Raw genomic sequence first — 10,354 nt, forward strand, 5'->3', positions numbered from 1 at the left:
CATATTGTATATGACTAATCTAAAAGTATATGTCTATCTAGAAACTTCGGTGAAATAAGGAAAGATACATGCATATGTTATACTTGTAATTTTGTATGTCATAAGGAAAGAGACAGGGTTACTAGGGACTACCCGAGCTAATGATAGAGGCAAAAACACTTGATATGCTGATGAGCTGTAGACAGAAGAGGATAGGGGGCAACAAATCTCCAACTTGCAAGACAAAAATAAAAGCCAAATTTTATATACAAAATCAAAAGAGAAATAATAATATTCTCCGTAAAGGAAAAGCAACTGGCTTCAAACTATTAAATAAATCATTATCATTTTATTGAAATAATAAATTATATATAAAAAATAGTTTTAAAAAGCATATATAACATATGCATATATATGTTCGCTTGGAGCTTGTGTGTACCCACATCAGTTATTGATTCGATTTTTCTTGTAAAATAAATTATCAATACTTTGTTGATTAGATTCCGGTCCAAATGGTTACCATGATAGGCTGTAACAGACGATCTGTCCACTTCTGGCATTAGTCGGAAGACATTCCAAACTAAGATCAGACAATGTGATAATCAATCCACTATGTAACACTAAGTGTGTTCTTCGTGAGGCTGACCGGATCACCCAATAGAGTATATAAAAAAACATATATACTATGTGATTATGTGATAACTTAATATATCACAATACTATGATAAAACTAAATCAAGTTTTAACATCGGTTAGTAAATCACAGAGAATTTGTCTATATTTCGTATTTTATAATCCAGTTAATCATATGCTCAAATTAGTCCAAGATATGTTTATAACGATCACATAAACGAATGCAGATGAATTTTCAGAATACGTACAGTAAAACTTGATCCATAGTCTTGGCCAATAGATGAGTCCTCAACCACTTAATTTTCAAAACCTCCTTAGTCTTTTCGAAACATCTTTTGAGTCTAACAAGAACCAATTGCCACAACTTCTTCCACATGACAGGTCTCTTTGTCTAAGAACCACAATATACATTGAAGGCCATGTTTTACCTAGAACACACATATTTATATGGAGAACATTGGATTCTCACATTTTATTTAGTGAACTCAATTTAACCCTTAATTTACAAATTCCACCTCCTACCTTAGTCTTTTCGAAACATCTTTCGAGTGTAACAACCAATCGCCAAAAATTCTACCACATGACCAGGGCCGGCCCTAGCAATGTTATGTGAAACACTTGCAACAGGTCTCCAAAATTCTTGAAAAGAATTACATAGACATAAGCCTTCAAAAAATAATTTTTAAACTCCTAAACTAATAAAAACAAAATTTTACATAAAATATTGTCATGGACTCCCAAAATCCGAGGACCGGCATGACATGTGTCTTTGTCTAAGAACTACAATATACACGAGAGACCATGTTTCACCTAGAAACACATATATTTATATGCAGCCTATTAAATAAGTAAAGATATATATACGTATATTAATAAAAGTATATATACCTATCTAGATATAAATTTTAGATCTTGGCAAATCTCGATTTATTATTATTTTATTGAAGTAGATGGAAACTTTATGATAAAAATGAAAAAGAAAGGCTTATATATACAGCCACCAAATTTTATCTAGTCCACAAGAATAATTCTTTCTCTCATAACAGTCAACCCAGTCTTATTAAATAGAGAAAGTAAGAGAGCCAAGAGATTGGCCTAGGTTAAGGGGGAAGCCTGCGTAAACAAGTATAAGAATTATATTTTTATCCACAACTGAGAGAAAAGTAAACTACAAAGAGAGAAGGTGAGGAAAGGAAAGTGATCATATCATAAAGGACTGATGATGAGAAACGTAGGAAGTTCGAGCTCCGGCAGCAAAGGCATAGCGGCGGTGGTCGGCGTAGGTCCAAAGCTAGGCCGTTCAGTCGCTCGAAAGTTCGCACATGAAGGCTACACCGTCGCCATTCTCGCCCGCGATCTAGGTTTGAGTCCTCTTACTCGTTTGTATCGATTTCTCTCTACTCATACATACAGATACGCACACACATAAACTAGCAGAGATTCAATGTATATGTATGTGCCTTTTTCTAATGCGCCCACGAAATTTTCCTTCTCTGTTTATTATATTCCAAAATTGCGGCAGTTTTTCTTTTTAAAAGGAGTTATTTTAGATTTTTTTTTCTTATTAGATATAATTAAGTCAAAGGTGTTTTCTAATATATATTTTGAATGTAAATTTTGTTAGAAAAGAAGTCAGATTTGCTTAACAAGACTTCGAGTTTTACATCATTACATTTCTGTAGGCTTAATTGGTTGGCAACCAGTCTATATTTTTAACAAATATTAAAAAAATTAAACAAAATTGACTGTGTAAGTTTTATTCTGAGTTACATTGATTGGTAACTACGACATATAGCAGACTAAAGTTTTCTTCTTATACATTAAATAACACATAGCAAAGAAGCTTTAACCGTTTCTGCAACATGCTAGCTGAACTAAGCTCTTTAGAACAAGTTGACTGAAAACTTGTCTAATTAAATTGAAATAATTTCAGAATATTCGACAAAAATACTTGAAACAGTTGGAGTTTTATTCTTCATCCTGTTCAGTAATGAAAAATTATTTACTTAATTAATTTCTATTTAATGTTAAGATTTTTTTGTCCATTTAAGTCTTTTTTGGTGTAAATGTTAAATGTCCATTTAAGTCTTACCTCTTTCATTCCACTTAATACCTTCTCTCATATTCTTACTCCAGCTTTTTACCAGTCACACCCATGTACTTATATTAATCACAGAGCGGTGCTAAATAGAAATATAATACTTCAACCAATTCTCGTGATATATATGGTCGGCTGAATTGTGCAGGCAGGTTATCTCGAGTGGCTGAAGAGATAGCGAGAGAAGAGAAAGCGCAAGTGTTTGCTATAAGAATTGATTGTGCTGATCCAAGAAGCGTAAGAGAAGCTTTCGAAGGAGTGTTGTCGTTAGGGTTTGTTGAGGTTTTGGTGTACAATGCTTATCACTCGTCTTCTTCTTACACAAGTCACCATCCCACTTCATTCACCCACATTCCTTTCCAATCTTTTCATACTTCTCTTTCTGTCTCTGTCTTCGCTGCATTCCTTTGCGCCCAACAGGTATACCTTTGTCTAAATTAAATACTTTAAATTGCTAATTTTCTGTATTTTATGGCGATTTTGTTATGATAATGTGTCTCGGCCTATAACTTATCCACTTATGGAAAAAAACTTGTTATTATTATTGGAGTAATAGACTTGCAATATTTTGTTTAAAACGAATAAGATCATTTATGTCGTAACTATGAATTTATGATGTATACTAGGTGTGTATAATATTGCTTTTATTTTATGTGGGTAATCTTTAGCCAGGAGTGAGTGATTTCCACATTTCAAACTTTTTGATACGACATTTAATCATTTGTTGAGGTACTAGTTGTGTAAAATTTATTATAAAATATTATTATTTTCTGTGATTTAGCTTTTAGTCTGTAGGGTATAAGTAATATTGAGTGATTTCGACAATTCGATTTTTTTGTAAAGGTTGACTAAAAAAAACAAGAGAATCTGACGTAAAGATAATTTCTACTGTTTTTTATTCGTAGCTTGATAATTTGTATTGTTGTACGGCTTTAAATTCATTTGATTTTATTTAAAAGGTTATTCCCGGGATGATGGAGAAAGGGAAAGGAACTATACTCTTCACCGGTTGCTCGGCGTCATTGAATGGCGTTGCTGGTTTCTCCGAGCTATGTAATTCTCTTTTGAATATTTTAATATCTTTAAAACGAAAATATGCTTTTAATAATGGATATTAATAACTAAAGAAATATTTGAAAATGGAATAGGCTGTGGGAAATTTGCGTTGAGGGCACTTTCTCAATGCTTAGCAAGAGAATATCAAGCTTTTGGAATTCATGTGGCTCATGTTATCATCGACGGTGTGGTTGGACCTCCAAGGTACTTAAGTTATATGGTCATTAATTACACAATACATACATATATATATATATATATATATATAATACAAATTATCTACAAAAGTAGGGAAAATAATAGAAGACGAAATTAGAACCACAAAATCTGTATAGAAAGGTGTTTTAAACTTTTCCTACCCATAAACGGCATTGTTCTGATCCGAACCCAAAAGATTCTAAGAATCGCTAATATATAAAGAACCTTTTCACTATCGGACTTTACCAGACAAAAGTTTTAATTGGCACATTAAGCATTTGAAGATCTAAGAAACAAATAGCATCGGATAAGATAAAATTCCGGAAAATGTACTTTCAGAGAAACAAACATCCCACAGAGAGGAATGGTCGCAGAGCAATCATACAACTTTAGAAGCGAAGATGGAGAAGGAGAAGGCGAAAGCTCCGGAGTGATGGGAATGGATCCTGATGTATTGGCTCAAACATACTGGAGCCTTCACGTTCAAGATCGGAGAGCTTGGACTCAAGAACTCGATATCCGACCATCAAACACAAGGTTCTAGTAGTTAAAATATGATTTGATTCGTTTAAAAATATATATATGATTTGATTCTTCGGGTTTCTGATTTTTTCCGATGTTATTTTGGTCGTATGGTATGGTAAGTATGTGTGATCATTTGATATGTATATTCTTGCATTTGGAATGTCCATTAAGTATGTTATAAAAGGGGTTGGTTTGTGATTGGTGTGAATGATCTATCAATCTCATAACTTTTGGATTTTTAGTTTGCATGACTTTAGGGATGATTTTTGGTCTTGTCGGGTAAGGTTTGATCTTCAGTTGTGGCGTTTAAGTTCAAAAGGGTACAAATGACTCCGTGTTTAAATTTAGGACACAAGAACGGATCCGACATGTCATGTGAATGGACAAAATCTGATTGATTACAAATCAAAATATGGACACCCTTTAAAGTATCGTCCTTTAAGTATTGTCACGTCCAAGAACTTCTCGGGGTCCATTTGTTTCACAAAAGAGTAAAACGTTGAATGACAATCATCAAAAGATTATGAATATAGAGATATACAAAAAAAGAGTAATAATAAGTTTTGATTAACAAGACACAGAGAGTTCTTTGACTACACATGAATTGAGCTAACACTGTGTTCTTTGTATTGCCTGAAGGAGGCCACACAAATAGTACACTAAAGAAGTGACAACTCTCTGATGAAGCCTAGCTAAGGCCAATCAACCACCTACTTGGTGGCATTTAACCCAAGGCTACCCCTGACCGCAGGCATAGATGCAAACAATTTCTCTTAGGACAATGCAACAAACAACATAGATAAGAAAGAACAACATAGCTAGAGCAAAGTTAAATGGCTGCAATGCTCAAAAATTACTTTCAATACAAACTGGTTTTGTTCAGCTTATCTAATCTAATCGTAGACGCTTTGATTACTTCAAATTCAAGATTATGCTACAAAACTCACAAAAAACTAAGACTTGAGAGTTATTATATGAGTAATCTAAAGAAACGAACTCATTAATCAATCGTTACATTTATAATATTTAATAATAAGTCCATACAAGTTCAACGAGACACTGATAGCAATCAAGATTCATAAACCCTAAATAGATAAACCCTTGAGCAGGCGAGTGACTTTATCTACAAGAGAGTCTTCATCATCTTCCTCATCATCTTCGTCGTCATCTTCATCTTCGTCATCATCGAAGTCTGAATTTGAATCCGTGGAGTCATCTTCACTCCATTCGCTATCATCTCCACTGTTTCAAATTAATCCAGAATCTATCAAAAAACTACGATTACATCGGAAATATACAAATTAATACCTCAAGCTCCGATCATCATCTTCTTCTTCATCATCATCATCATCTTCTTCTCCCTCGTCTTCTTCACTGGTCTCGCCATTTATATCGTTTTCTTCGTCTTCCTCATCGGAGCTACAAATATCGATGATCTCCTTCTCATCCGCCATGGAACTTTCAAAAAAGCAAACGGCTTTTGAATTTTTTTGGGGATATTTTTAGTAAAACTTTAAAGACTGTCGGAGCCCCGACAAAGACTCTTCAACTGGATCCGCTTGTCTGTCGTAATTACAGTTGGATCCTTTTTTAAATGAATTCTGTTTCTGTAAACAAAAAACACCCTCATCGTTATTTTCTCTCTATATAATTTTTATTTAATGTTAATGTACAGCAAATAACAAGATATGGATATTTATTTTAAGTAAATAACAGATTTCAACGTCATTTCCTTTATATTAAAATGAGATTACAAATTTGTTACATAAACTTAAACTATTAATATGCCTTATAAGTAAATATGACTGGGTCTTAGATCTAGGCAAGTGAAACATTGATTTATAACCTCAAAAAATTTAAGAATTTAGATCCAAATTGTGAAAAAAAAAATTAGAACTTTTACTAAATGATCTATAACCTCTAAAATTTCATGTATACTAAAAATAATTTTTTTTAACAGTTATGTGATATTTATCACCAAAAGTTGTATCATTTTACTTGATTTACTGTTTCTATGTAAATTTATGCACAAGTGGAATTGAGGACTAGACTCTTCCCTCTCCAAAATCAGAACCGGCCTATAATCTTCATGTTTATTTGACTACTATTCAAGTTCCAAACTCTTGTGGGATCTATCGAAAGACTCTTAAAAATTGGATGGTTGGAGCTTTGGAGGTATTAAGTGTCAAAGCTTCTCTCTGGAGAAGACATATAGGCTTCTTCAGTTTGGTTCAAATGGAGCAATTCCAAAACATGCAATTCTATGCAGATTAGTTTTGTCGGGAATGCAAATTCCAATTAACTTTTTGTATATGTTCATCATCGGTAGCAACTAACAGGAGATATTTTACTAATTGGACTATTTTTATAGGTAGTTCATTTGGTAGTTGGTCATAGACAAATGAAACATTAGCTTATGACTCAAAAAAATAATTTACTAAAACAAAGATCATTAAATTTATATAAATTTATATTTTGTTAAAATCCTTACTAAATTATTTAGATCCCTAATTTTGGTAGACCGGAGAAACTAAACTAGTTTGGATGCTTTTCAAGACAGAGTTAAGACCAGTTTTCTTCTTTTTTTTAAAAAAAAAAAAGAGAAAAACAATAGGAGAATAAGATTCGTATCAAGATCCAAATCTAGAAGTCAGGTCAGAAACATCAACAATCATCATAAGTTACCAAATTTAGAAACTATCCCCATCTTCTATAAACTAACACACACACCTCTTTTTAGCTACATTCTCTTCGTTTCTTCTCAGCTTTCATCACAAAAGACAAAGCCATATTAAAACCCAATTTGGTCTAAAGCTCTTGGGAGAGAAGAGATCTAAGACAGATCTCATACATATTGCGGAACTTTCTAGAACAGCCATCTAATGAGCTTTGATAGTGCGGTTAGACACACCATGTAACAATTTCACAAACCCCAGAAAACTAAGCTTTCCATCGGTATGTCTAAGCCAGTCGTGAAGCACTGCATGGACCGGTACAGAAGGACCAAGACCAAGTTCCTGAAAACAAGTTCAACCGATGAGTTAATAAGAACATTTTCAAAGCTCTACTTCTACATTTTTGTAATAAAAGGAACGGACCGAAGCGAGTTCATCTATCATGATGGGTCTGTTTCCTTCCTTCTCGAAAAGCTCATAAGCACAACGAGCGTGTTGTTCCCATCTATCAAGAGCTTCTAGCTGATGAACACTCAATGCCGCTGCACAAAACTCTTCAAAGTCCATTCTTCTATATTGAAGAGCACTCAGCTGCAGACAGTCCAAAAGATGCAGTTCAATAATCGTGTGATTTCAAACGTTAAAGTTGTTCAGTTAAAGGATCATCTTACTTGTGCTAAGAATTCAGGTATACGTGAATCCTTCATTGCGTCTGTTGCCATTTTCATCAGAGCCTAACAAGGAGGGAGAGTTTGAGCCAGAGTCATGATAATAAACTAAAAACACAGATGGAAGATAGATAAAGCTTACAGATTTGATGTTTTCTAGACTTATTGTTCCGTTCTTGCTAGGTTCTAGCAAAGCAAACTGCTCCCTCAGATAAAACAGTTCATCAACCGTAAGTGTTTTTGACAAAGCCTGCAAGAAAGATGGTGAATGGTAAGCACAAAAAAGAAAAAAGAGAAGCAACCATTTAAGTTAACAAACAGAAACTCACCCTTAATGCAGCTTTACGGAGAGACGATGATCTTAAATAAGCTCTCATGAGTTTGAAAACAAGAATATCCAATGGAACCTTGGCGTCATTTAAGTCCTTTATCCATGGATGACCTGAAACAAATGTAAAATGATGATTACACAAGCTTCTCACAATCAAGCCACTTTTGCAAGTTACTTACTCAAGGCCTGAGCAGCTGTTAATCTTCTACGAGGGTCTTTGTTTAGCAACCGCTTCACAAAATCTCTTGCCTCTGAAGATAACAAAGGCCAAGGAGTGTCGTCGAAAGTGGGATCTGCTTTTAGAACAGCACGGAAGATTCCTGACTCTGTCCTAGCCCAAAACGGTCGGCTTCCACATAACAGAATATAGACAATCACACCAACACTCCAAATATCAGCTTCTGTGCTGTAAGATCTATGTAGAACCTCAGGTGCTACGTAGTAAGCACTCCCAACAATGTCGTTGAGCCTCTCATCTGCAAATGGAATTGTCATAAGTATATAAACAAATGTTGGTCGTCTGGATTGTGGAGGCTAAGTAGAAGACAACTTTTTTTCACCTGGTCTCACGTAATCTGACAAGCCAAAATCTATTGCCTTGAGTTGAGAGGTGTCTTCTTTTGAGGTATAAAGGAAGTTCTGATCCAAACAGTTTAAGTAAACTTCAATGAAGATGAAAAGTATAAGTGGAAGGAAGTAAAGAGCATTTTAATCAATCACCTCGGGTTTGAGATCACGGTGGACAACACCTTGGAGATGACAAAAGGCAACCACATTCAATATCTGAATCATAACAGTCTTTGCATCCTCCTCTGTGTACTTCCCACCCCTGCACATAAACCACACCCCCAAGTTCAATACAAAATGATCCCAATCTTACTTCTCAAGTGTACCATCATCCATTTACCTAGAGAGTATTCTATCCAAAAGCTCTCCTCCTTCACATAGCCTAAAACCAACAAACCACTTGTTAAAAGACACTCCAGTGTTGATTTTGGAATCAAGTCAGAGCTTACTCCATCACAATATAGACATTGTCATGATCCTCATAGGCATCATAGAAATGAGGAAGGTTGTTATGACCAGACAAAGCTCTCAATATCTTCACTTCCCTCCTCACATCTTCAATAGCAATAGCCGTAGTCATCTACACAAACAAAATCCCAAACAATCAAATACCAAACAGAGAACATCATCAGATCTCTGTAATAAATAAATAAATAAATAAATAAAAAAGAACAAACCTTTGCTTTGGGAATAACCTTAACAGCGACTTGCTGTCCTTTGGCATCGCCTTTCTTAAACTTAGCAGCGCAAGTGTACCCGAAATGACCACGACCCACTTCCTCACCCATCTCGTACTTACTCGAGAAGCCCTTCGAGAACCCGAAGCTTTTATCCAAACCCACCTCGGATTCGCCGCCGCCGCCTTCCGGGATGGTCTTCACGGAGCCGTGGCGTCTCGCGAGAACGGCTCTGATGTGTTTGGCCGGAGACGGAGGGGGAAAGGGCCGTTTGAAGAATCGCTTCGGCGTGGAGTTTCCGCTGGTCGCCGGAGTCTTCTTGGAGAAGAAGGAGTGAGCTGGGCTCGGGCTGAAGAAGGGGAAGAACGGAGATTTCTTCCCCTCATTGTTGGCTGCAGAGTGATCTCCGTCATTGTCGCCGTTAGGCTTTACGGATTCTGACGCTGGAAGAGGACTATTCTGCGCCGGAACTCGATCGGAGCTTGGAGGTTTCGAATGACAGAGGCCCATCACGAATCTCTCAAGTCTCAACACAGATCAAAATCTCAAGAGTAACATTTCGAAATTTGAAATCTTGAAAACGAGAAACTGAGCTTTGTGCTGTGTGTTTCTTAAAACTCTGTTTCTCGGTTTTTTTATTTATTTATATTAGGGGGCTGGATGGTTTCGTCTTCTTTCTTTGGAAGGATCTCCTTTGTCGATGCCGAGATATTTGGATCCAAGAGAATAAGTTAGACTAAACACATAAACTACTACAAACTTCGCTTTTATTTTATTTACATTGAACCACTCTACTAATTTTAATTAACTTCATATCAGTACTGTACACACTCATTACAAAATAAATACGTGTAATGAAATAGACAAATACCAAATTAGTACTAGAAAATAGGAGAATTGGTGAAAATTATCCATTTTAAACAGTGTAAATAGTTTTACGGGGATGT

The 10,354-nt window shown here is 35.3% G+C and overlaps 3 protein-coding genes across 3 annotated transcripts; 1 reads left to right on the forward strand and 2 right to left on the reverse strand.

Annotated features, from left to right (window-relative positions):
- The first annotated feature begins 1,531 nt into the window (after positions 1-1,531).
- Positions 1,532-4,687, forward strand: LOC106434331 (3-oxoacyl-[acyl-carrier-protein] reductase FabG). Its single transcript, XM_048745963.1, has 5 exons — positions 1,532-1,973; positions 2,859-3,130; positions 3,670-3,763; positions 3,859-3,970; positions 4,304-4,687. The coding sequence occupies exons 1-5, from the start codon at positions 1,832-1,834 to the stop codon at positions 4,506-4,508; spliced, it is 825 nt and encodes a 274-aa protein (XP_048601920.1). The 5' UTR covers positions 1,532-1,831; the 3' UTR covers positions 4,509-4,687.
- Positions 4,688-5,489: 802 nt separating this feature from the next.
- On the reverse strand, positions 5,490-6,871 carry LOC106434333 (glutamic acid-rich protein). Its single transcript, XM_013875172.3, has 2 exons — positions 5,798-6,871; positions 5,490-5,731 (listed from the first exon to the last, which is right to left on the reverse strand). The coding sequence occupies exons 1-2, from the start codon at positions 5,941-5,943 to the stop codon at positions 5,575-5,577; spliced, it is 303 nt and encodes a 100-aa protein (XP_013730626.1). The 5' UTR covers positions 5,944-6,871; the 3' UTR covers positions 5,490-5,574.
- A 229-nt stretch (positions 6,872-7,100) lies between these two features.
- LOC106434344 (CDPK-related kinase 5) lies at positions 7,101-10,354 on the reverse strand. The gene is made up of 11 exons (XM_013875187.3): positions 9,408-10,354; positions 9,180-9,310; positions 9,071-9,112; positions 8,884-8,992; positions 8,724-8,802; positions 8,343-8,639; positions 8,162-8,274; positions 7,975-8,082; positions 7,836-7,898; positions 7,588-7,755; positions 7,101-7,506 (listed from the first exon to the last, which is right to left on the reverse strand). The coding sequence occupies exons 1-11, from the start codon at positions 9,915-9,917 to the stop codon at positions 7,369-7,371; spliced, it is 1,758 nt and encodes a 585-aa protein (XP_013730641.1). The 5' UTR covers positions 9,918-10,354; the 3' UTR covers positions 7,101-7,368.

This window comes from Brassica napus, chromosome C1 (genome assembly GCF_020379485.1).
Source record: "Brassica napus cultivar Da-Ae chromosome C1, Da-Ae, whole genome shotgun sequence".
NCBI classification, from domain to species: domain Eukaryota; kingdom Viridiplantae; phylum Streptophyta; class Magnoliopsida; order Brassicales; family Brassicaceae; genus Brassica; species Brassica napus.

What these genes read in the sequence shown, in the direction of transcription:
- LOC106434333 (XM_013875172.3), bottom strand. Translation starts at nt 5,943, where the DNA reads ATGGCGGATGAGAAGGAGATCATCGATATTTGTAGCTCCGATGAGGAA. An exon ending in GATGATGATCGGAGCTTGAG is followed by an intron (nt 5,732 to 5,797) that starts GTATTAATTTGT and finishes AATTTGAAACAG; the next exon opens with TGGAGATGATAGCGAATGGA.
- LOC106434344 (XM_013875187.3), bottom strand. Translation starts at nt 9,917, where the DNA reads ATGGGCCTCTGTCATTCGAAACCTCCAAGCTCCGATCGAGTTCCGGCG. An exon ending in AGGTTATTCCCAAAGCAAAG is followed by an intron (nt 9,311 to 9,407) that starts GTTTGTTCTTTT and finishes TTGTTTGTGTAG; the next exon opens with ATGACTACGGCTATTGCTAT. An exon ending in ACCGTGATCTCAAACCCGAG is followed by an intron (nt 8,803 to 8,883) that starts GTGATTGATTAA and finishes TGTTTGGATCAG; the next exon opens with AACTTCCTTTATACCTCAAA.
- LOC106434331 (XM_048745963.1), top strand. Translation starts at nt 1,832, where the DNA reads ATGATGAGAAACGTAGGAAGTTCGAGCTCCGGCAGCAAAGGCATAGCG. An exon ending in CATTCTCGCCCGCGATCTAG is followed by an intron (nt 1,974 to 2,858) that starts GTTTGAGTCCTC and finishes TGAATTGTGCAG; the next exon opens with GCAGGTTATCTCGAGTGGCT. An exon ending in TGCTGGTTTCTCCGAGCTAT is followed by an intron (nt 3,764 to 3,858) that starts GTAATTCTCTTT and finishes AAAATGGAATAG; the next exon opens with GCTGTGGGAAATTTGCGTTG.